The sequence below is a fragment of the Rhamphochromis longiceps genome, linkage group LG17 (assembly GCF_057381845.1).
Source record: "Rhamphochromis longiceps isolate RC_006_pf linkage group LG17, R_longiceps_female_GT1.1, whole genome shotgun sequence".
Lineage (NCBI taxonomy): Eukaryota > Metazoa > Chordata > Actinopteri > Cichliformes > Cichlidae > Rhamphochromis > Rhamphochromis longiceps.
The window spans coordinates 13,617,958-13,639,431 of NC_140573.1; the positions used below are offsets into that span (position 1 = coordinate 13,617,958).

The window sequence follows — 21,474 nt, forward strand, 5'->3', positions numbered from 1 at the left end:
TGCACTTTCTTTTTGCCTTATAGTCTGATTTGTCATAACTTCTCCGTTTTGTGGTAAGCTTTTCTTTGGCTGTCACTTCTTCACCCTGACCTGTCTTATTTGGCTCAGCAGAACTGAAATGCTTTTACACGCACTCACATAAGCTCAGCGATTCTCTGCGCGATCAACCTCTCACATGTTTAAGCTTGCTGCGGGAGATTTCACTTGTCATGTTTGCATAGTAAGCTAACGATTAATAAGACGATGTCAGAGGAATTGGTGCACAAATTATCATCACTCACAGATCAGTGCTGTGAGTGATTTTGCTTTCACGATTGCAAAGTGAAAGCAAAAAAACAAGCGCAAATTCAAACGCGATTTCAATATGTCACATATTGACAGTGGCTCACCGATGCCAATGACATAATTACCCAGCTACATTTCCGAAAGAATGCAAAAGCATTGACATATATTTTTCCTACAATAGCCCGACGGGCAGGGCAGAGATAGATTTTGGTAGCCCGACTGGAAAAATCGCTAGCTCCGGGACGTCGGGCTAGCGATATTGCAAGCCCTGTATCTGATTGAGGAATCACTCATCTTTGGAAAAGAGAGTTTATTACAGAGAAATGTCTCTTTCCAAAATAAAAGCTATACTATCCGCTTCTTCTGGGCTATATTCTCAGCAGCATAAGGAGAATCCTGTGCTAACAGCTGTCTAAATGACTCGGCTAAAGTTAGTAGCATGCTTGTTGTTTTTGTCTTTGCACTAGGATGATGTCGGCGTAAATGTGCAGTCATATTCGTCGTGTTCCCACTAGTGCTTTCAGGTTAATCTCGTTGAAATGACCTTAACGCCACAACACGGCAAATCTCCGTTAACGAGCTACCGCCGATCGCCCCGTGCATGGGGCTAGACGGCCAACACGTTAACGAGCTAACTGTGCTAACACACTAGTTCCCACCCATGTAATTGAGCATTGTGTGGCACATCCAACATACTGTTTTACTTTAGTCCATGACTCGCTTACCTTCAGGGTCATACGCCACATGAAAACCAAAATAATTCCAAACACCACATCTGAATGAGGGTAGGGGAGGTGCCCTGCGCTCTTCCTTCTGACGATGCTGTCTGTGTTGAGCGCTCAGTGGATCTGCGCTCGACAGTGCAGCCTAGGCGGAGTAGTCGAACGCAGATTCACTGAGCGCTCAACACAGACAGCATCGTCAGAAGGAAAGTTGATAAAATAAATTACAAATGTTGTATTGTTCGATACATATGCGTACCGAACCGAAAGCACTGTATCGAACGGTTCAATATCGATACGAATATCGTTGCACCCCTACTAACAACCTGCCATATCTGGGCATGGTGTGCAGTGTGACCTTTAAAAATTTAAGGAAACTGGGTGAGTGACATCCATGATCTGTGTCAAGAAGTGAACAGTCATAGGAGCTACTGTTCACTGAAGACTTATAAGAAATGGTCTGTGTTGGAAGTATTGCTGTCAAGAAGCCATCATTAACAGAAACTGCAAGAAAAGCTGCACAGCTGAGGTATGCCACGTTATACAAGAACCGGACTGAAAATCAGTGGTAACAGGTGTGTCAGCAGCCCTCTGTAAAAGGCTGGAGGCTCTGTCATGGTTTGCATTTCAGCCGGCGGTGATGGGGACTTTATCAAACTTGATGGGATTATGATTGCAGACAAATACTGTCAAAATTGATTTCATTTTCAAGCAGTACCATCTGGAAAATGTCTGACTGACAACACATTCACTTTTTCATATGACAAGGATCTCAAAGACACGGCAAAAAAACATACGTAGATGATAGAAAACGGACAGTTAATTTCATGAGTTATGGATTGGCCTCCCTAGAGTTCAGACCTCAGTGTTATTGAAGTAGTGAGGGGTTCATCCTGAAAGAGAGCAAAACAAAAGGCCACCAAGATCGGAATAAGCACTGAAGCTTCTCTGGGCTACTAGTATAGTTTTAATTTTACAGCCTGGTTCAATCGCTTTCCTCAAAATGATAATGAACTTTCTAGCATCGTGATACTTTCCTTTAACTTCTTGTAGCATGCTTCTGACACACGTGTTTGTGTTTATTCTTCTTGTTTTTCCTGTCAGTTGCATCTTTCAGAAATGGTGTTGTTCTGTTTTTTTTTTAGATACATAAGTACTTGTTTAATTTATGGTTCAATATATAAATGAGTAGTTAAGCAGCTGCAACTGAGAATTTGAACATCTTCCCTGAGTGTGAAAGCTTAGGTAGTCAAGTGTGACTCTAAAGACCATAAATTCTGTTTTCACACGTGTGATTACTCGCCTGGCTTCAGGACAAGAGGGTGATGATGTTGATGATGACATAAAGAGTTGTAGAAAGCAGGGAAGAGGTGTGAGTAGCAAGTGCTGTTAACCTTGAAAGAGTCTATTCTCTTTCAGGAAGTTACAGCTTTAGCACCACTGTTACATATATTAAATCATAGCACTGTTAGTCTATTTCATGAAACAATTTTAATCCTGTTACCATGGCCTAAAAAAAGAAACATTCATGTCTCTTCAGCCTTTAACTCATAGCTTCTAAGCTGCAGGCACACTCACACTTGGCCCTTTTCCCTGTCTCCACAGCAGCCTTACAGGACTTATCTTTCCAATGCTCTTCACACAATAAAAATGCAGCCTCTCAACTTTTCACTGTAAACTCAGCGGGGTTTTGTGAAACTGTCTCTTGACCCATTTATATTGGAGGCACTAGCTGAGGTGGTTTCTCTCTGTAGCCTCACTGTCTGATTTGATTTCCCAGCATGCGTGTGCGCGCGTGTGCATGTGTGTGCAGACTTGTAAAGTTGTGATACAACACAAGTCTGCCAATAACCAAGGAGTCCCAAAGCCAAAATACTGTCATCCTGCAGACCTTAACATTTAAGCATGCCTCATTTTTACCCTCTATTTTTATCCACGTCTGCTTTTAAATGCGTATATGTGGGAATGTTGTGGTATTTGGACCTGGTATCATCCCATGTAGGAAGCTATTTGCTCTGAGCCTGTAACTCGTGTGTTGTTGGCTGACAGCAAACCACAAAAAAATGCGGCCAAAGAAAAGACAAAGTAAAACGGTGACCTTTTCGCCTCAGGCAGGCTTGAGTTAGTCCAGGATTGATCTGCATTCCAAAGCCTGAGATGATCGTACATCTTTTTTACTTCCACACAGAGGGTTTGTTTCCCCGTTCATCATTTGCTTGTTCTGTCTCATCCATCATTACACTTTCCACTCCAGTAGCCTGCATTTTGTGTCGACATTCTTCTTCTTTCGGCTACTCCCTTTAGGGGGTCACCAAAGCAGATCACCCGCCTTCATCTCACCCTACCCCTAGCATCCTCCTTCAATACATCCATGAGTCTTTTCTGAGGTCTTCTTTTTTTTCTTCGCTACTGGCAGCTACATCTTTAACATCCTTTGTCCAAACCATCTCAGCTTTGCTACTCTAACTTTACCCACCAAACTGCTCAACCTGCCCTTCTGTTATACTCATTTATAATCTTGTCCATTTTGGTCACATCCAATGGAAACCTTAACATCTTCAACTGTACCCCCACTTTGAACCCATCTGTAAAGCTTGGTTTAGCTTTAGCTTTTATCCCTACACTGTAACTTTCCACGCTATTTAAGTTGTTGCAGGCTGCGTCGACCCAACGTGTAGCAACATTTCTTGAGAGGTTCTTGGGAGTTTCTTCATCAGGTTACACAGAAGTGCAACTGCTTCTGACCTTTTCGGTACTTCTCCATCAACACTGGCATGCAGTCCATACTGCTCCATGCTGATTGTCACCTCTCTTCTTAACCTATCTTTAAACAACTCTTTTCATGGCATGGCTCATCAAAATTATCCCTCTGTAGACGGCTCTGCACATCACCCTTGTAAATTGGATCCCGTACTCCTCTTCTGCATTTGTCAATATCCAATTGATACAAGTCCTTTCCTCCTTTCTTCGTGTCCAGCCTCGCATACAACACTAAGCCTTTTCTGGGGGGTTTTTTTTACCCCTACTCCACTTCTTTCCCTAGCTTCACCATAGTCTACATAGGAAGAGTTTTCCCTGCGACAGATTGACGACCTGTCCAAGGTCCACTCCACCTTTCCATGACAGCTGTAATAGGCTCCAGTCCCTCCCCCCAGATAGCTGGGCGGGTGGATGGGATGAATGGAGCTGTAACTGGCATGTCTGATCTGTAGAAGAAATTGCGAGGATGACTGTAGAAGTCCAATGTTGGATTAAGACAAATTAAACTACCAGCCTGGCTTGCAAATCACCTAAATATAACCTGGAAGAAATCCAGGTATACCAAATAGGTTTTGCAACAGACTTTTGTCAACTTGTTCACCACTCCCAATTACATGTTACTTATTATTTATAATTGTTAACATAAGAGTTGTTTTGTATGAACCCTCCACAGACCCTACTGCCTACTGTTTTTATACTACAGTAATAAGTAGCTCTCCCTTTGCTTCCCAGGTCTGAATCAGTCTCTGATTAGACATCTTGAAGCAAAACCAACAGAGCTTTGAGTAATAAGAACAGCCAGTGCCTCAAGTACAACGACATGCAAATTAATGCCCGCAACTATGTGACTGGCATCATTAAAAAGTAATGAGGCAACCATTAGCCAGGAAAACAAGAAATGTCATTTAGATTAGCTTTGACAATAACAACAATGGCTGTGTTGAAAGATCATCAAAAGCAGCTCAAATGATTCTAATGACACTAAGGGCAAAGAAATGTTCGACTTTGTTGCACGGTTGTAGATATTCCCTAACAAGCTCTGAGTCTAGCTTGCAGACTGTATGCATTATTTAAAAACAAAAAAAAACAAAAAAACAACCACCACCTGATGCTTGTGTCAGAAGTGAAAGGACTCAGTGGAAATTGGAAAGGAAATATGAAAAGGCTATTCTGAAGGATGGGACAACGAGGTTCCTTTCTCAGGGTGTTGATCAGTGTGGCATGCTGGGTTGAAAATGTGGGTGAGCTTGCCACAAACTGTGGATGTGATTTTAAAACCTGCTGAAATATTCTCTGATTTAGTACACTCCTATTTCATCCTGTATCAGTACACAGGATATATCACTGAGACATCATTTGGTGACCATTTCCATGATCTTGTTACATACACCAAACAAAACAGACAGGCAGACCTGCAGAGCACCCACTGAAGCTAAAAGGCTAGCTAAATCAAAATCCAAGACAAAGGAAAGTTCTTGCTGAAGGCAAACAATCTCAGCTGGGACTGAGGTGGGAGAATGAGTAGCTTAAATCTTTACCAAGTGAAAAGAGGGGTCCATGGGGAGCTTTTTTCACCTTCGTGGCTCAAGATTTGGGAGTTCGCCTTGTAATCAGAAGGTTGCCGGTTCGAGCCCCGGCTCGGACAGTTTCGGTCGTTGTGTCCTTGGGCAAGACACTTCACCCGTTGCCTACTGGTGGTGGTCAGAGGTGCGCCCCAGGGTGGCTGTGGCTACATGTAGCTTGCCATCACCAGTGTGTGAATGTGTGTGTGGATGGGTGGATGACTGAATGTGTAAAGTGCTTTGGGGTCCTTAAGTGGCTGAACAAACAAACAAACCCTGAAAAGGCATAGGGAGCTATTCCACCACTTGAGCTCCTTGGAAGCAAAATATAAAAACTTGAAGGGCAGTTCAAATGTCTATACAGTACTGTACTGTATATTTACAGATTAAAGCATGTTTATGGTTCTTGGTGTGATCCTCGTATTTCAATATGGCACTCGGTAAACCTGAATTTGACACCCCTGGGTTAGAATATTGCTCTTTCAAGTAACCCCGTCAAATAGTTGTACAAAGAAAACAAATTATTCAGAGAAATATACAGTAATTAACTTAAAATCTACCAAGTCATTGCTGATCCATCTAGGCCAGCGGTCCCCAACCTTTTTTGCGCCACGGACCGGTTTATTCCCGACAATATTTTCATGGACCGGCCTTTAAGGTGTCGCGGATAAATACAACAAAATAAAACTAGTACCGGTACCGAAAAAAAGAAAATTTATTCATAACACACGTGAAAAGACCCAGGAAAACCGAGTAAACGATAAAAACGATAACAAAATAACACTGAAAACCGATAAAAACCCTGAAAACCATACATTTCACACCTGAGCCTCAACTCTCGCGGCCCGGTACCAAACGACTCATGGACCGGTACCAGTCCGAGGCCCGGGGGTTGGGGACCGCTGATCTAGGGTACTGGTTGTAGTTAACATGCACCCTTTTTTTTATAAAAATATCACCTGTTTTGTAGAAAACTGGAATGCCAAAATGAGTGGGAATTTTTTTTAAATGTCTACTTGTTTCTCAAACTTTGCTAATTTAGCTAATCCTGACACTAGGCAAATCTTTGGTTAAACAATAGCAAGATGGCTAGGATATTAATAACAAAGTATCAAGACACAATAAATCAAACTATTGTTTTAAGATAAACAGCTCTTTAGTCTTGCTTTTCACACCAAAGCTTTTCTTAGCCCCAAATTCTTCTTCTTATTATTATTATTCTGTTAGTCCCAAACCATTTTTCTTTTGGAACATCCTTTGAACAATAACAGATTTGTTACATTAGGAGGCATCACGCTATCACTATATTATCATGAAGTCACCCTTAGAAGTAAAACATAGTGGAGGAGTAGTCTGTTAATGGGGTTATTCATAGTAACGTGCCCAAGCACGTCAAAACACTTCCGCCAAATTAAGATATTCCCTTATACTGCTATACCATGGTTTAGGTTGTTTAGATTGATGTCATGCAATTTTATTACAGGCAGAGCCACAGTGGAGTAATTTGTGCAGATTTTATTTTCTTTTTTCTTCTCGAGAGCCCTTGATAAAGTTGTAAATCTGTAGCCAAGGCTGTCAGCAGTGAAGGAAGCCAGAACCTGTCAGACTGCACAGTGTTTTATAGCCAGCGTCCGTGTGTGTGTGTGGGTGGGAGGGCACTGTCTGTTTGACAGACAGAGAGCAGCTAGTGTAATCACAGCTGTAGGAGGAGAATTAAAAACTTCCTTTATCCCTCATCATCTATCTTTAGCTTTGTTTCCCTTTTCTCTGCTTCCCTGTTTTCTGTCTGTCCATCAATGAGTACAACCAGAGGCTAAAAGATAAAGGGAAGGCTATAAAGGGACAACTATGAACTTGTTAGTGTGTGATATAATAGCAACTTTTCCCTTTGGGTCAAACAGTTATGAGAAATTTCAGCAATATGGCTGATCCTCCCCTTTAAGCCCCCCTTCTCAGTTTGAATATTCACTCCGTCTTCCATAATTGGCTTTTTCTGTGGTAAACAAGTTTAGCATTCAGGCATGGACTGTTGTTTCTTATTCTAGGCAGTAAACAGTGCAGAGAGGCCGAGTCTGTGTTTGAATATGCAGGATTGTGTTTAACAAACTTCTAGCTGTGAATACGGGGGTGTGAGCGTTTCATGTGTGGGTTTGACTCAGTGCCTGTCCTCGGCTTTTGTCGTCGGCATTGTGGATGTTTTTTATTTATCCACCCATTATCCAAATTAACATACCCATTGTTGCGTCTCATATGGAAATTCAAAAGTTACTTTAAAAAAAAAAGAGACTGATCTCATCACCAGTTTGGCTTCTTTTTTTTAATGAATGGACTTCTTGTACCCATTAACACAAAGATTACAAATGTTCACAACTGAGTGCCTTCTACGCCCACATTTGCCTGCCCCATTTAACATCCTTGACAGCTTTTCATATGCATCAACCCTCGCTAGCTCAGTCACCAGTTTTTTAGGAGTCACTCCAGGCATTGTGCAGTTTATGGGAATATGTTGGCATCCAGCATTCACACAGCTGTGTGGGCCCTCTATGCAGTGGCATTTTTGGAGTTACAGGATTTGGCTCAGAGGAAGTGTGATGTGTCATGTGTTTCAGGGATAATAAAAATAATTATTCACCCTTTTACATGTTCTTTTTTATTTATTGCAGCCGAACCTTTTTAAAGAAAATGCAACAACTGTATTTTGATATTCTTTAAATTACACTATTCTACAATCAAACTTCATTTGATAAGGTTTGAGGTCATTACAGTCTATCAGCTGGTTGGTTCTTAATACCTTTATTTATTTCTGACATTATTAGTCCATATCATTCTTAGAGCTTATATTCCAAGTGTGGCATCATTTTGAGATGGGTAAAGAATGACCCTGAGAAGCTAATACACCAACTCTGCAACCAGTCTTTTGTTTGTCATCTTCAAAAGAGACTTGAAAAGAGCTTGAAAGTAAAATGGTAGCATACTCCTACATCCACAATCATTACCACTTTTATCAATGCAGCTGTCAAGCAATTCATCTGTAAAATGCATCGGGTTTTTCTTTTATACTACTATTCCTATGATTTACAGTATATAGGAATGCAGAGATTCAGACCTCCTCTGAAGTTAACATCAGCAAAAGAGCTGTGTGCTGGGAGCTTCATGGCTTAGGTTTCCAAGGCTGCGCAGCTCCTGTAGGTGGCCCACTGCTTTTGTCGATATGCTGTGTATTCGTTGCACAGTTTTTTTTCTGCTGCTTTCAAAAATATATATTTCAAAACGTATATAATTAGAATACAGTAAGCATACATCAAGTCAACTCAACAGCCACAAGACAAATCATTGTGTGCGTTATCCTCCTCTGACTCAAATAAGCGCCATAAACTGATTCTATGCTTCTATGCAGCCAGAGTTGTAACTGTGACCTTAGGGCTAAAGGCACAAACCGTCTATTTTTTATATATAGTCTGTGACTACATCCTATAATTTATGGTTAGTGCACCTGACAAACTTCATGTGTTTGGTCTGCATAGGAATTACCTTCCTTTGCCTGGAATCCTTTGTTTGATGCATAGTAAGCTGCTGTTTGCGTCTAGTATGGTACCATATATTTGGCCTGCCTTAGCTCTTTTGTTCACCATTGATGTTAAATGAGGGGGAAAATGACAACTCTTGAACTACCCACATCCCAAAGAGGCTGAAATTTCCTATGTGCTTCCTCAAAACTGCTTATTAGGTGCTAGAACAGCTCCAGTCCTCCGTGACACATTCTTTGGATGTTGACAATGGATTTTGCAAAAGCAGTATAATGGCTTTTCTAATATGCAGTTATGGCATAGACAATCATTGTTATAAGTGATGGGAAACATCACTGGTAGTAAACAGTTTATGGGGCGATCGTGGCTCAAGAGTTGGGGGTTCGCCTTGTAATCGGAAGGTTGCCGGTTCGAGCTTCGGCTTGGACAGTCTCGGTCGTTGTGTCCTTGGGCAAGACACTTCACCCGTTGCCTACTGGTGGTGGTCGGAGGGCCCGGTGGCGCCAGTGTCCGGCAGCCTCGCCTCTGTCAGTGCGCCCCAGGGTGGCTGTGGCTACATTGTAGCTTGCCATCACCAGTGTGTGAATGTGTGTGTGAATGGGTGGATGACAGGTTGTGTAATGCGCTTTGGGGTCCTTAGGGACTAGAAAAGCGCTATACAAATACAGGCCATTTACCATTTATCAGATGGGAAAATGTTGCAGATGACTAAATCAGTGTACTTTTGGAATGGGATTTCTTTCCATCTGTGTTATGTCTTCTTCTGCGCCAGCTGACAGTCTATTTATGTCTGTCTTCTCCTTCTGTTTCTCTATAATTGGGAATAGTTCCTGTGTCCACAGTACTCGTGAGCCAAACATGCCATCCTCTTTCCTCTGTGTTGCTTTAAGTGCTGAATTATCTTATTCACGCTTCCACTTGCTAAACCTTCTCTGTCTGACAACCCAGCTTCAAAGCTACCGCAATAATCCTGCTTACCGTCCTTTACTTAGCAGCTGAGCAGTTGTTTTACGTATCTCGGAGTAACTCCAATGGAATAAAGGTGAAGGAAGTGTGTGTTAAAAAGAGGCACTTTAGAGAAAACACGTTTATCGGGATCCTGCTTGTTACTGAGAAGTCATCGCCAACAAATTCTCTCTTATCTCACATTTATACACACACACTCTCACTCATTCTGGAGACTTCTGTCTTATTATTCAAATCATGATGGCGCCAAACAACCTGTCAACCTGGATAATTTCCTCTCGTTAACATAAAAGGTCCGTGTCAGGCAGGCCATCAGTCACATTTTCCTCTCATGCAGAGTGCGTCTGCTCTTGGTGTCACCAGAAGGCATGAGAGACAGACTGTGAAGTATTTTGGCGTAGATTCCTTAAGGCAGGTTAAGGTTCAATTTCATCAGGTTTCTGATCGCCAGTCGCCCCAACCGTCCAATAGCATTTGATTCATTATGAAACACTTTGCCCTCGAATACACAGCAGCTCTATTCAAAAGCTTTTGATATCCACATATATCTGGCTGGCTGACCAACACTGTTACACATAAATATCGCAGTTTTGTCAGAAACTGGTAGCATCACAGGTGTATGCACAAGGTGGTCTGTGGTGTTGCTGCTACGATACACTAGTTGTGCAAACTGCTCCGTTTTTAAGGGCGACAATGTCCACATCAGGAGGTAAGAGAGGTGGCAGTGGAAGTGATACCACCCAGTGTTTTCACATTTTAAAGCATCCACTTTGGTGTGATGGCCACCACCAGCTCATTCTTGCTTTATCGGCATGAAAGTTTGGTTGCTAAGTTGTAGCCACAGATGACACAGTGATGAGAGGCTTATTGATAAATACAAACTTTCCGGTCACTAAAACTAGATTGCAGGCTTTCAAGCCACAATATATATCCACCCATTTAAAATTCCTCCAACTACACAAACTCAGTGAAACAGTAACTTTCAAGACAGGTGGAGTTCAGTAACTTCAATTAAAAGAGGCCATCTACACAGCGTGTGCTGTTACACAGATCAGTCAAAGCAGCCTAACTTAGTCGCGACAGCATTTAGGGGTTTTAAAATAATCAATTTGACTTGCTTTTGAAGCCAGCCTCCAGTGACCCTTAAGGAACTGCAGTTTTTGGCACTTGGCTTCATTTATTAGGCCCCGAGGTTTCCGAATTTATGTCAGCTCGCTGTTAGACTCCTCTCACTACTGCCATGACTGGTCCATCACAGCAAAGCGCACTTAATGTTTTACCTTTGGGGCACTACATGGCCTTCAGCCTGTATCAGTCTGTGTGGTAAATGCCTTTGGAGGAAAACATGTACGCTATAATCTCAAGGTCTCCGTGTATGTCTGAGAGTGCTTTTTTTTTTTATTCCTCTATACCAACGTGTAATAGTCTGTTTTTAAGGACCGCTTCAAGAGGGGATTTAATACCTGCATTTATCTTCCTATCTGATGACGGAGAAGAGAATATGGCTGTGTATTTTTTGGAACAGCACGTGTTTTAAATGTATTTCCATGTTGTGTCTGCTTGGATGTCATCATTAGCATGGATTATGAGATATTTTATTTGGCCATTGTATTACAGAAATATATATATTTTGACTAGTTGAATGACGGAAAGGCCACGAAGTGTGACCGGTAACTAAAGCCTTGAAACTATAATACGATGCTTCATGGCGTTAGATGAAGGAGAGCTGATTCCCAAAGCTCATTATTGTTGGAGTGGAGCATTTCAGTGCTACTGATCTGCATTCCAGGGCAGCACCACTCATTCCACACTGGTGCAACTAATCAGCAACTCTACATTTTAAATTCAGATTGTTGTTTTGATGACGGCTTGTTCTCCAAGGCATTTTATTGACGCTATTGCTTGTCCTGATTGTATTTATTTATTCATTAGCAAAGCCTTTTCTTTTCTTTCTCTTTTTTTTACTTTTGATTTGCATCATCGGCTTCTTATGAGCAAGTTAGAAAAAGTGTTTGAAGTAGTACATGGTTAAAACGAGCATGAGTGTGCAATTTTAACAGATACACCTGCAACATGTGAAGCAAAACACAAGCTCTGATATTCATTTTACTTTTTTTACGTGAAATATTATGTTTTATCAAATTATGTATTTCTTAAATATCTGGGTCATTTTATATGTCTTGTACTACTTATTAGCAGTGTTGGGGACGTTACTCACTACTGTAGAAACATGGATAGGTGAAAATGGAAGTTATAGTGCTGCAAGTTAGAGTTGGATGTCTCAAGAGACCACTTTTACGTGGTCTTGGTCTTGACAGACTTTGGTCTCGGTCTTGTCTTGGTCTCACTGTCTCCATCTCGCTGTCTCAGATCGACATAGTGGTTGGGAGATTTGGAGTCAACAGTATCCATGATACACAATGTAATGAGCGCGAGCCGGCTCCTCACTTAATTTCCTTTCGCTGCTCAGCTCTCACACAGTGGCTCAGCTATGCTCCAATCCCTCCACATTGTGGCCAATCACATGCGAGGATACAAGATAATATCATTATGTGGAAAAACAGAGAGGGTGAGAGACGCGACAGTCAAGTGGAGCGTGCGTCTGTCCTCTCAGTGAGTGAGTGAAACAGTAGACAGCAGTGAGAGCTAAAGTTGTGTTAGCAATTGTTTCTGTTCTAGACGTAGTTTGCATGTCACTACAACGCTCTTGTTCTTTAGTGCAATAACAATTTAATGTCCAATCCTCAAAAGCTGTAGATCACTCCAACAGCTAACCGTAGTAATAAGACGTGAAGGCAGCGCCATGCACAAAACTGCTGTAAATAACAGATTTAAAACTGTCTTCTTAGACTGATATTTCATTTGTATTTTGAAAGGCGGTGTAAATAAATAATGTACTTACGTACTGCTCCCTTCACAAAACACCACAGACTGACTACTGGAACAGACAGCGTGTCCAACAGGGACCTTGCAGACTGTCAACTAGCAGCTTTGTTAAATAGTGCTCGCATGAGCAAGGCGAAGATGTATGACATCTTCCCTTTTTTGACACTTTGGATGATATATGATACACTTGCATTAGGTAGCACAATGTGCCATTAGTACACTGACGGTTGCTGGAAATATGTTTCGGGACTTGTATCTAGATATTCTGTCAGAAACCATGACAAATTAATTGTTAACTTGAACTATTTTCAACTTTTACAACCAATTTCTTGTTATATTAGAACAAACGTACTTTGATTTTTGGAAAAAATGCCATCCAGGAGGGGCTGAGATGGATGGATAGACGGATGCATGGACTTATGTATCATTTATTTTTGTATTTTTGGTCCACGGTGATTCATTTGAAGGCTCTTCCACCCGTAAATGTGCTCATAATAACAAGTTTGCAGGATTTTCTGTTTGAAGCCTCATCATGCTGACCTCATTTCCCCCTTTTCCCTCTGGTAGCAGCCTTCAGAGGAGGCTTCCCTGCTGGTGTCCAGCCCCAAGATGCTGCTCCCAGCATCAGGCATACTGCCACCCAGCACCCCGTTGTCTGTGCACCACCAGATCCAACTGCTCCAGCAACAGCTCCAGCAGCAACAGCAGCAGACACAAGTGGCTGTGGCACAGGTGAGTGTCATCCAGTGACATTATGTCTCCCATGAAATCTGCTTGCACAGGAATAAAAATATGCTTTTTTATACATTTAAATTACATTTCACATCACTCCAGTACTTTCACACTGCTCACTACAATCCTCACCATAGTGAAGTTGCTAAATTTCTGCAGAGTAAATTGTTACGAACCTCCAAACTTCATGTGGCCTCTTTTCGGCTATAGTCTTATGGGTAAGCTTGCAGAATGTAAGAGAAGATGAGCACAGAGAAAACACTGTAGCTATGGTCAGTTTGATCGCTCATATATTTATTCACTTTTAAAATATAGATGAAAATAACAATAGAAATAGAGCAACAGTCTGGTGTAAGCTAATGAATCATGAACAGTGTATTGGTACACTGGTGATTGATTTTAAATCAATACACAACACTAACCCACAGACCTCAGTTTAAGAGCACATTTCTTTCACCTGTAGGTTGCAACAACCACACCCTCGGTCTATCCGCCGATGCTATATCAGTTACTGTTTCTGCTGTGTACAAGGATGCTAGAGTACCTTCAAGCTTGTTGCCAAAATTCATCTCTAATTGGGACTTGTTATTCTGCTTTCCATCCGACTTTGCTGAAGTAGCTATTCAGGATTGACAGCTCAGAATAATCCTTCTTTGCATTAGACTAGGACTTGGTGAAGTCCCTTAGTTCACCTACTGTCTGAAACAAGCTGTTTACACTCGTTCCACCCACCTTTAAACCAACATTGTTCTGACAGCTGGTGCTGAGCGCCTGAAAGAGAATATTTAGAGCAATCTGAACCCTGAGCTTTTGGCTCACAGGGATTACACGTGATCTGAAACTTTGGCCATGTTTGATATGAGCATCCATCACTATAATAGTGACTGAAAATGAGGCAAAAGAATAATAGGCCTCTTTTCATTTTGTATTAACAGTAATTTCTGAATTCCCTTGGGTGGAAAGGATAATCAGTGGAATGACTCACGGGTCACTGACAAATTAAGGAGATCAACACATGCCTGTGGTCTTGGAGAGGAAAAAAGTGCAAAGCACATCCAGCATGAGACATCAGTCATCCAGCTTGAGTGGCTGTAGTGGGGGAGGAGAACAGTGACAGAAATGGCTTTGGGTTTGCGAGCTGGATCAACACACATACACAGAAGGCCTTAAGATTAAGATTAGAAAGTGCCATTTCATAGCTCAGCACGCTTTCCCTTGTGGATTCTTCACTCACACTGCTGACCCAGAAGCATCCCAGAGAGTTAAATTCTGATGTCTCAAAGCTTCTAGAGAGGGAGGCGGAGGTCCTGATTAAACTGCCCGGCCACACTGAACTTTACTGTTCTCATCTTAAGATGGAGATGAACAAACAAACTGCTGCCACAACTGACAAATCACACATTCAGACTGAGCATGCCCATACATAGGTGCGATCAATTACACACTAATAAGGCCAAAGGTAGCTGCCCACGGGCAGAGGAACTAGTGTGTGTATTTTTTTTAAATGTATCAAAACTGCTTTGGAACATGAAGTAACGATTTTCACCTCATGAAATGTTTCAAACGAGTGCGTTCCAGGCATTTGTGTCTGACCTTGGTTCTTTTGCCATTTAGCAAGGTTTCCCAAGTGATCGTAACTTGTCTGAGATGCTGTAGCAGTTTGCTTCCACACAGCATCTAAATTAGTTTCACCTCAGTTTATTTCCTTATAGGCTTCTGGCTGCACTCTGCTGTTTCTACCATCCATCTCTGCAATGCTTAAATAACTACCTCAGCTATCGATCAAATAATTGACAGAAAAATAATCTAATATTGAATCATTTATAAGGCCTAACTTCTCAACTTTATGAGGTCAAAACTTAAGCAACACTGAAGAATAAAAAAATATCTCCATTACTTCTTTACTTGTTTTGGCTCGTGCTCTAAATCAGGCTCGACATAGAGACATATTACATATATTGGACATAATGTAGGTTTAAATTACAAAGCAACCATTCATATACATCCACAGCCGTATCTGCCAGTGAAGCACCTACAAGGATGGATGGCCATTTGTTTTCAGCCCACACTCAGGGAGGGGCGCGTCATCTTCCCAAATGTGGTGCTATCCACATTTATCTAATGCTCGGACAATGACAACGTTTTTAACAAGTCCTTCCATACAAGTCTGTATCAGAAGCTCCGTAAACAGATCCCCCTAACATTTGTTATGTGTATTCATTTGTGAGTTCTTGCTAAAATCACATGACGGCGCCGTTTAAAATGATCTGACTTTATTACCGTACTGGATTAACTGGCTGCTCAGATTAGCTGGTTTTTGTTTTTTGCCATTTGTGTTACCAACGGGGAAATTTCAGAGTGCCCTCTGTTGGACAAACGGTGCAACTTTAACACTCTTAACATGGTTGAAGGCCATTTCTCCCGTCTCTTGTTTACTTTTTAAATTTTCATTTGTCAGCCATTATGAATGCAGATCAGCAGATTGCTCATATTTCCTGATATATCACCGAGACTTTAGTGAGAACAGTAGCTCTAACTTTATGTGTTACTATAGAAGATGAACGCCAACTGTGTTGTGAACTCCCGTTTTGTTGCCTTCAAACTTGGATTATAGCTCTTGTTTTTTGTCTTTTGTAGCCAGAGGTTACCGTATTTAGGAGAACGCGCTCCTAATTTATCAGCTCAAGCTTATCCAGGAGGGGCTAGTTTGTCTGCTAGTTTGGATAGTGGCTGCACATAATAGCACTGATGTAACCTACAAATACAGTCTTCAACACAGTTACGTCCTTCATGGAGGACTTTTAGTATTAGTCACATCAGGCACATTTGTTGCCTGGGAATTTTCAAGTGCTTGAAAAAGCCCCAATGTAGCCAACATAGTTAAGAAGTTTACTTCATGCCTATGAAGCTACTACTGACCTACTTGGAGGTGACCACTTTTTGTCACCCATCACTAGCTTTAAACTCTGCGTCAAAGGGAGTGGTTTTAGCCGTTAATGTGGGAGTTAAAGTTACACGTGACCATATTTGAGTAAAAGGGTAGAGCGCTAAGTTATTAGCTAATGCTTACGAGGTTAATTAGCAAGCTACAACCATCAACTGTATGGATGCAATGCACAGACGCACATATCGGCTAATTAGTCCTATAAGACTGATTAAAATTCAAGAATTTTATTCACCAAGATGGGAGACAAATGACTTTTTTTAAAGCCAGAATTAGATGGATTTTTACTTTTTGACAGATGTTTCCTCACTTTAAAACGTAACTATACAGACGATCATTTCTCTTCTTATTTCAATTTCAGAATTTCAACATGTACACAACACACAACACAATCTCTTTCATCAGTGTGCTTATGTGAATCTCCTGAGCATTCATAATGACTGATAGTTTGCCAATAGAAGTGATTTGTGCTGTTTGTGGCCAAGAAAAACTATTAAGCCCTCGTGCGTTCTCTCCCACTGGTCCAGTCAAATCGGTCTCTCTGATGTATAAGCATAAACTTTTCTGAAACTGCTTCTAAGCACTATTAATAAGGAAAGGCAGCTAACTCTAGTAATAAAGGTCAAACAGTAGAAAAGAAAAGGCTACATGGTTCTGCTCAGATAGTCCCAATTATGGATGAAGACACAGAGGAAGAGAGGAACAAGGAGATCATCTGGCTGAAGATGTGCTTGCACATGCACGTCTTTAGCTCTGTGTATTTTGTGTAATTTAGAGTTCTACAGTTGGTTTACTTATCAAAACTAATAGTCGTCCCTGGCGTCTTCGCTTCAGTTTCACACCAATAAATGAAAATGACAGTGTTAGGGGTTTTTTCAGGGGTTGTGTTGAAAGTAAATGCTGCTGGATGACAAAGTAACCTACTTAGTCATCTTTAAGACAGCTGTAGTTCTTGTTTATGGTTCTAATGTCTCAAACAGGGAGTCCCTTCTGATTTTTAGAGCTGTCAGACACGAGCGCATAGTGCTGTTATACAATAACAAATCAGCCACCCACAACTTTGATAAACAAAGCCAGAAAAAAACATAAGGACTTTTAGTTTTGCCAAGACTCCAGTGTATATACGCATAAATTATAAAAATTATCTAAGGACTTGAAATGTGAGAAAAAATACTGAAACAGGCTCAATTGCTGTATGTACGATAAACAGCTTTTTTTAACGGATAAAATGGGATAGACAGACATCAGCGTTATGTGTTCACCGTCTTTGAGACATTTGCCCTCGAGACAATGTGCTCTTTGTTATGCAGCAAAGGCAAACCAACTTTTGTGAACTTGTTTTGTCAGTCAGACAAAGACACGTGCCATTGTACTTGGCAATTGTACTTCATTCCATGAAGAATCGGTCAGCTGACCCCTTCAGAATCAATTGGGGGTTTTTTGTAGGTACTATTCGTGTATTTAATAAGGTCATGTGAATTTTCACCTTTTGACTGCAGCAATTGTCCATGTTACAAAAAAGGGCCTCTAAGTGCAGGATGTTAGGTTGAATTTTTCCACTTCAGTAAATGAAATTAGTAGGAATTAATGATAATGATGATTTGCATCATTTTTGCAGCATTTTCTGAGCTTTTATTTTGTAAGTACAGGAGCTAACCACATTATGTTTTCATTGTTGAAAAACTGTAAACAAATTAATTTTCTTCCACTCAAAGTCCCACTTTTTCATAGTTTCAAGCATCTTTTTGAGCAACTTTAAGCATCAACATCAGGCATATATCAGAACCATCCATCCATCCATCCATCTTCATCCGCTTTGTCCGGGGCCGGGTCGCGGGGGCAGCAGCCTAAGCAAAGAGGCCCAGACCTCCCTCTCCCCAGCCACCTCCTCCAGCTTATCCGGGGGAATACCAAGGCGTTCCCAGGCCAGCCGAGAGATATAATCTCTCCAGCGTGTCCTGGGTCTGCCCCGGGGCCTCCTCCCGGTGGGACATGCCTGGAACACCTCACCCAGGAGGCGCCCAGGGGGCATCCTTGTCAGATGCCCGAACCACCTCAGCTGGCTCCTTTTGATGTGGAGCAGCAGCTGCTCTACTCTGAGCCCCTCCCGGATGGCCGAACTTCTCACCCTATCTCTAAGGGAGAGGCCAGCCACCCTTCGGAGGAAGCTCATTTCTGCCGCTTGTATCCGCGATCTCGTTCTTTCGGTCACTACCCACAGCTCGTGGCCATAGGTGAGGGTAGGGACGTAGATCGACCGGTAAATTGAGAGCTTCGCTTTTACACTCAGCTCCCTCTTCACCACGACGGACCGGTGCAGCGTCCGCATTACTGCAGCTGCAGCCCCAATCCGTCTGTCGATCTCCGGCTCCCTTCTCCCATCACTCGCGAACAAGACCCCGAGATACTTGAACTCCTCCACTTGGGGCAGGAACTCATCCCCGACCCGGAGTGGCACTCCACCCTTTTCCGGCTGAGAACCATGGCCTCAGATTTGGAGGTGCTGATCCTCATTCCCGCTGCTTCACACTCGGCTGCGAACCGTTCCAGTGCGAGCTGGAGGCCCTCACCCGATGAAGCCAAGAGAACCACATCATCTGCAAAGATCAGAGATGAGATTCTGAGGCCACCAAAGCGAAAGCCCTCCGCCACTTGGCTGCGCCTAGAAATCCTGTCCATAAAAATTATGAACAGAACCGGAGACAAAGGGCAGCCCTGGCGGAGCCCATCACCCACCAGGAACGAGTCCGACTTATTGCCGGCAATGCGAACCAAGCTCTTGCAACGGTTGTATAGGGATCGAATGGCCCGTAGCAATGGGCCAGACACCCCATACTCCCGCAACACCTCCCACAGGACACCCCGAGGGACACGGTCGAATGCCTTCTCCAAGTCCACAAAACACATGTAGACTGGTTGGGCAAACTCCCATGAACCCTCAAGTATCCTGGAGAGGATAAAGAGCTGGTCCAGTGTTCCGCGACCAGGACGAAAACCGCATTGTTCCTCCTGTATCCGAGGTTCGACTAACGGACGAACTCTCCTTTCCAGCACCCTGGCATAGACTTTCCCAGGGAGGCTGAGGAGTGTGATCCCCCTGTAGTTGGAACACACCCTCCGGTCCCCTTTCTTAAAGATGGGGACCACCACCCCGGTCTGCCAGTCCACAGGTACTGCCCCTGATCTCCACGCAACATTGCAGAGGCGTGTCAACCAGGACAGCCCTACAACGTCCAGAGCCTTCAGGAACTCGGGGCGGACCTCATCAACACCAGGGGCTCTGCCACCAAGGAGTTGTTTAACTGCCTCAGTGACCTCGCCCCCGGAAATTGGCGGGTCATTCCCCTCATCCCCAGACTCTGCTTCCTCCTCGGAAGACGTGTCAGTGGGATTAAGGAGGTCCTCGAAGTATTCCTTCCACCGCCTGACAATTTTCTCAGTCGACGTCAGCAGCGCTCCGCCAGCACTATACACAGTGCAGGTAGAGCACCGCTTTCCCCTCCTGAGACGTCTGACGGTTTGCCAGAATCTCTTCGAGGCAGTCCGAAAGTCTTTTTCCATGGCCTCTCCGAACTCCTCCCACACCCGAGTTTTTGCTTCAGCCACTGCCCGAGCCGCATTCCGCTTGGCCTGTCGATACCTGTCGGCTGCCTCCGGAGTCCCACAGGCTAACCAAGCCCGATAGGACTCCTTCTTCAGCCTGGTGGCTCCCTTCACCTCTGGTGTCCACCATTTGGTTCGGGGATTACCACCACGGCAGGCACCAACCACCTTGCGGCCGCAGCTCAATGCAGCAGCTTCGGCAATGGCGACGCTGAACATGGTCCATTCGGACTCAATGTCCCCAGTCTCCCTCGGAATGCTGTTGAAGCTCTGCCGGAGGTGTGCGTTGAAGATCTCGCGGACTGGGGCCTCTGCTAGACGTTCCCAGCACACCCTCACTACGCGTTTAGGTGCACCAGGTCTGTCCAGCGTCTTCCCCCGCCACCTGATCCAACTCACCACCAGGTGGTGATCAGTTGACAGCTCAGCCCCTCTCTTTACCCGAGTGTCCAGAACATATGGTCGCAGATCTGCTGATACGATTACAAAATCGATCATCGACCTACGGCCTAGAGCGTCCTGGTGCCACGTGCACTTATGGACATTCTTATGTTCGAACAGGGTGTTCGTTATGGCCAAACTGTGATTAGCACAGGGTTCCAATAACAGAGCACCGCTCGGGTTCAGATCAGGGAGGCCGTTCCTCCCAATCACGCCCCTCCAGGTCTCGCTATCGTTACCCACGTGAGCATTGAAGTCTCCCAGCAGGACAACAGAGTCTCCAGGTGGAGCACCCTCCAGCACCCCCCCCCCCCAGGGACTCTAAGAAGGCTGGGTACTCTGAACTGCCACTCGGCGCATAAGCGCAGATGACAGTCAGGACCCGTTCCCCGACCCTAAGGCGCAGGGAACAAACCCTCTCGTCCACCGGGAAAAACCCCAACGTACCGGCAGCAAGCCGAGGGGATATTAGGATGCCCACCCCAGCCCGCCGCCTCTCACCAGGGGCAACTCCAGACTGAGACAGAGTCCAGCCCCTCTCCAGGAGACTGGTTCCAGAGCCCAAGCCATGTGTAGAGGTGAGCCCGACTATATCTAGCCGGTACCTCTCAACCTCACGCACTAACTCAGGCTCCTTCCCCACCAGAGAGGTGACATTCCATGTCCCTATTGCCAGTCTTGGCAGCCGGGGGTCAGTCCTCCAGGGCCTCCGCTCCTGGCCGCCACCCGGCACACAATGCACCCGACCCCTATGGCGCCTCCTGCGGGTGGTGGGCCTGCGGGAGGATGGGCCCATGTCTCCTCTTCGGGCTGTGCCCGGCCGGGCCCCATGGACTAAGGCCCGGCCACCAGACGCTCGCCCTCGGGCACCCTCCCCGGGCCTGGCTCCAGGGCGGGGCCCCGGTAACGGTAACGGCAGGGTAAACTGTTCCCTCGGTGTCCTTTTCATATATCAGAACTTTGTAGCAAAACTACACCAGAGTAATGTCTATGACAGAGAGTAACAGACACAAGTAACAGAATAAAGTGTATTTTGGTTAAACGTC

General features: G+C 43.8%; 1 protein-coding gene across 3 annotated transcripts in view; it reads left to right on the top strand.

The window, feature by feature from the left end:
* LOC146649398 (carboxyl-terminal PDZ ligand of neuronal nitric oxide synthase protein-like) overlaps positions 1-21,474 on the top strand; it is a 247,081-nt gene that overhangs the window by 162,357 nt on the left and 63,250 nt on the right. For 2 of the 3 annotated variants that reach the window (XM_085387094.1, XM_085387096.1), the window contains exon 8: positions 13,276-13,440. In XM_085387094.1, coding sequence (XP_085243220.1) covers positions 13,276-13,440 — 165 coding nt within the window. The remainder of the gene's footprint in view (positions 1-13,275; positions 13,441-21,474) is intronic. The other variant, XM_085387095.1, reaches the window with a different exon arrangement.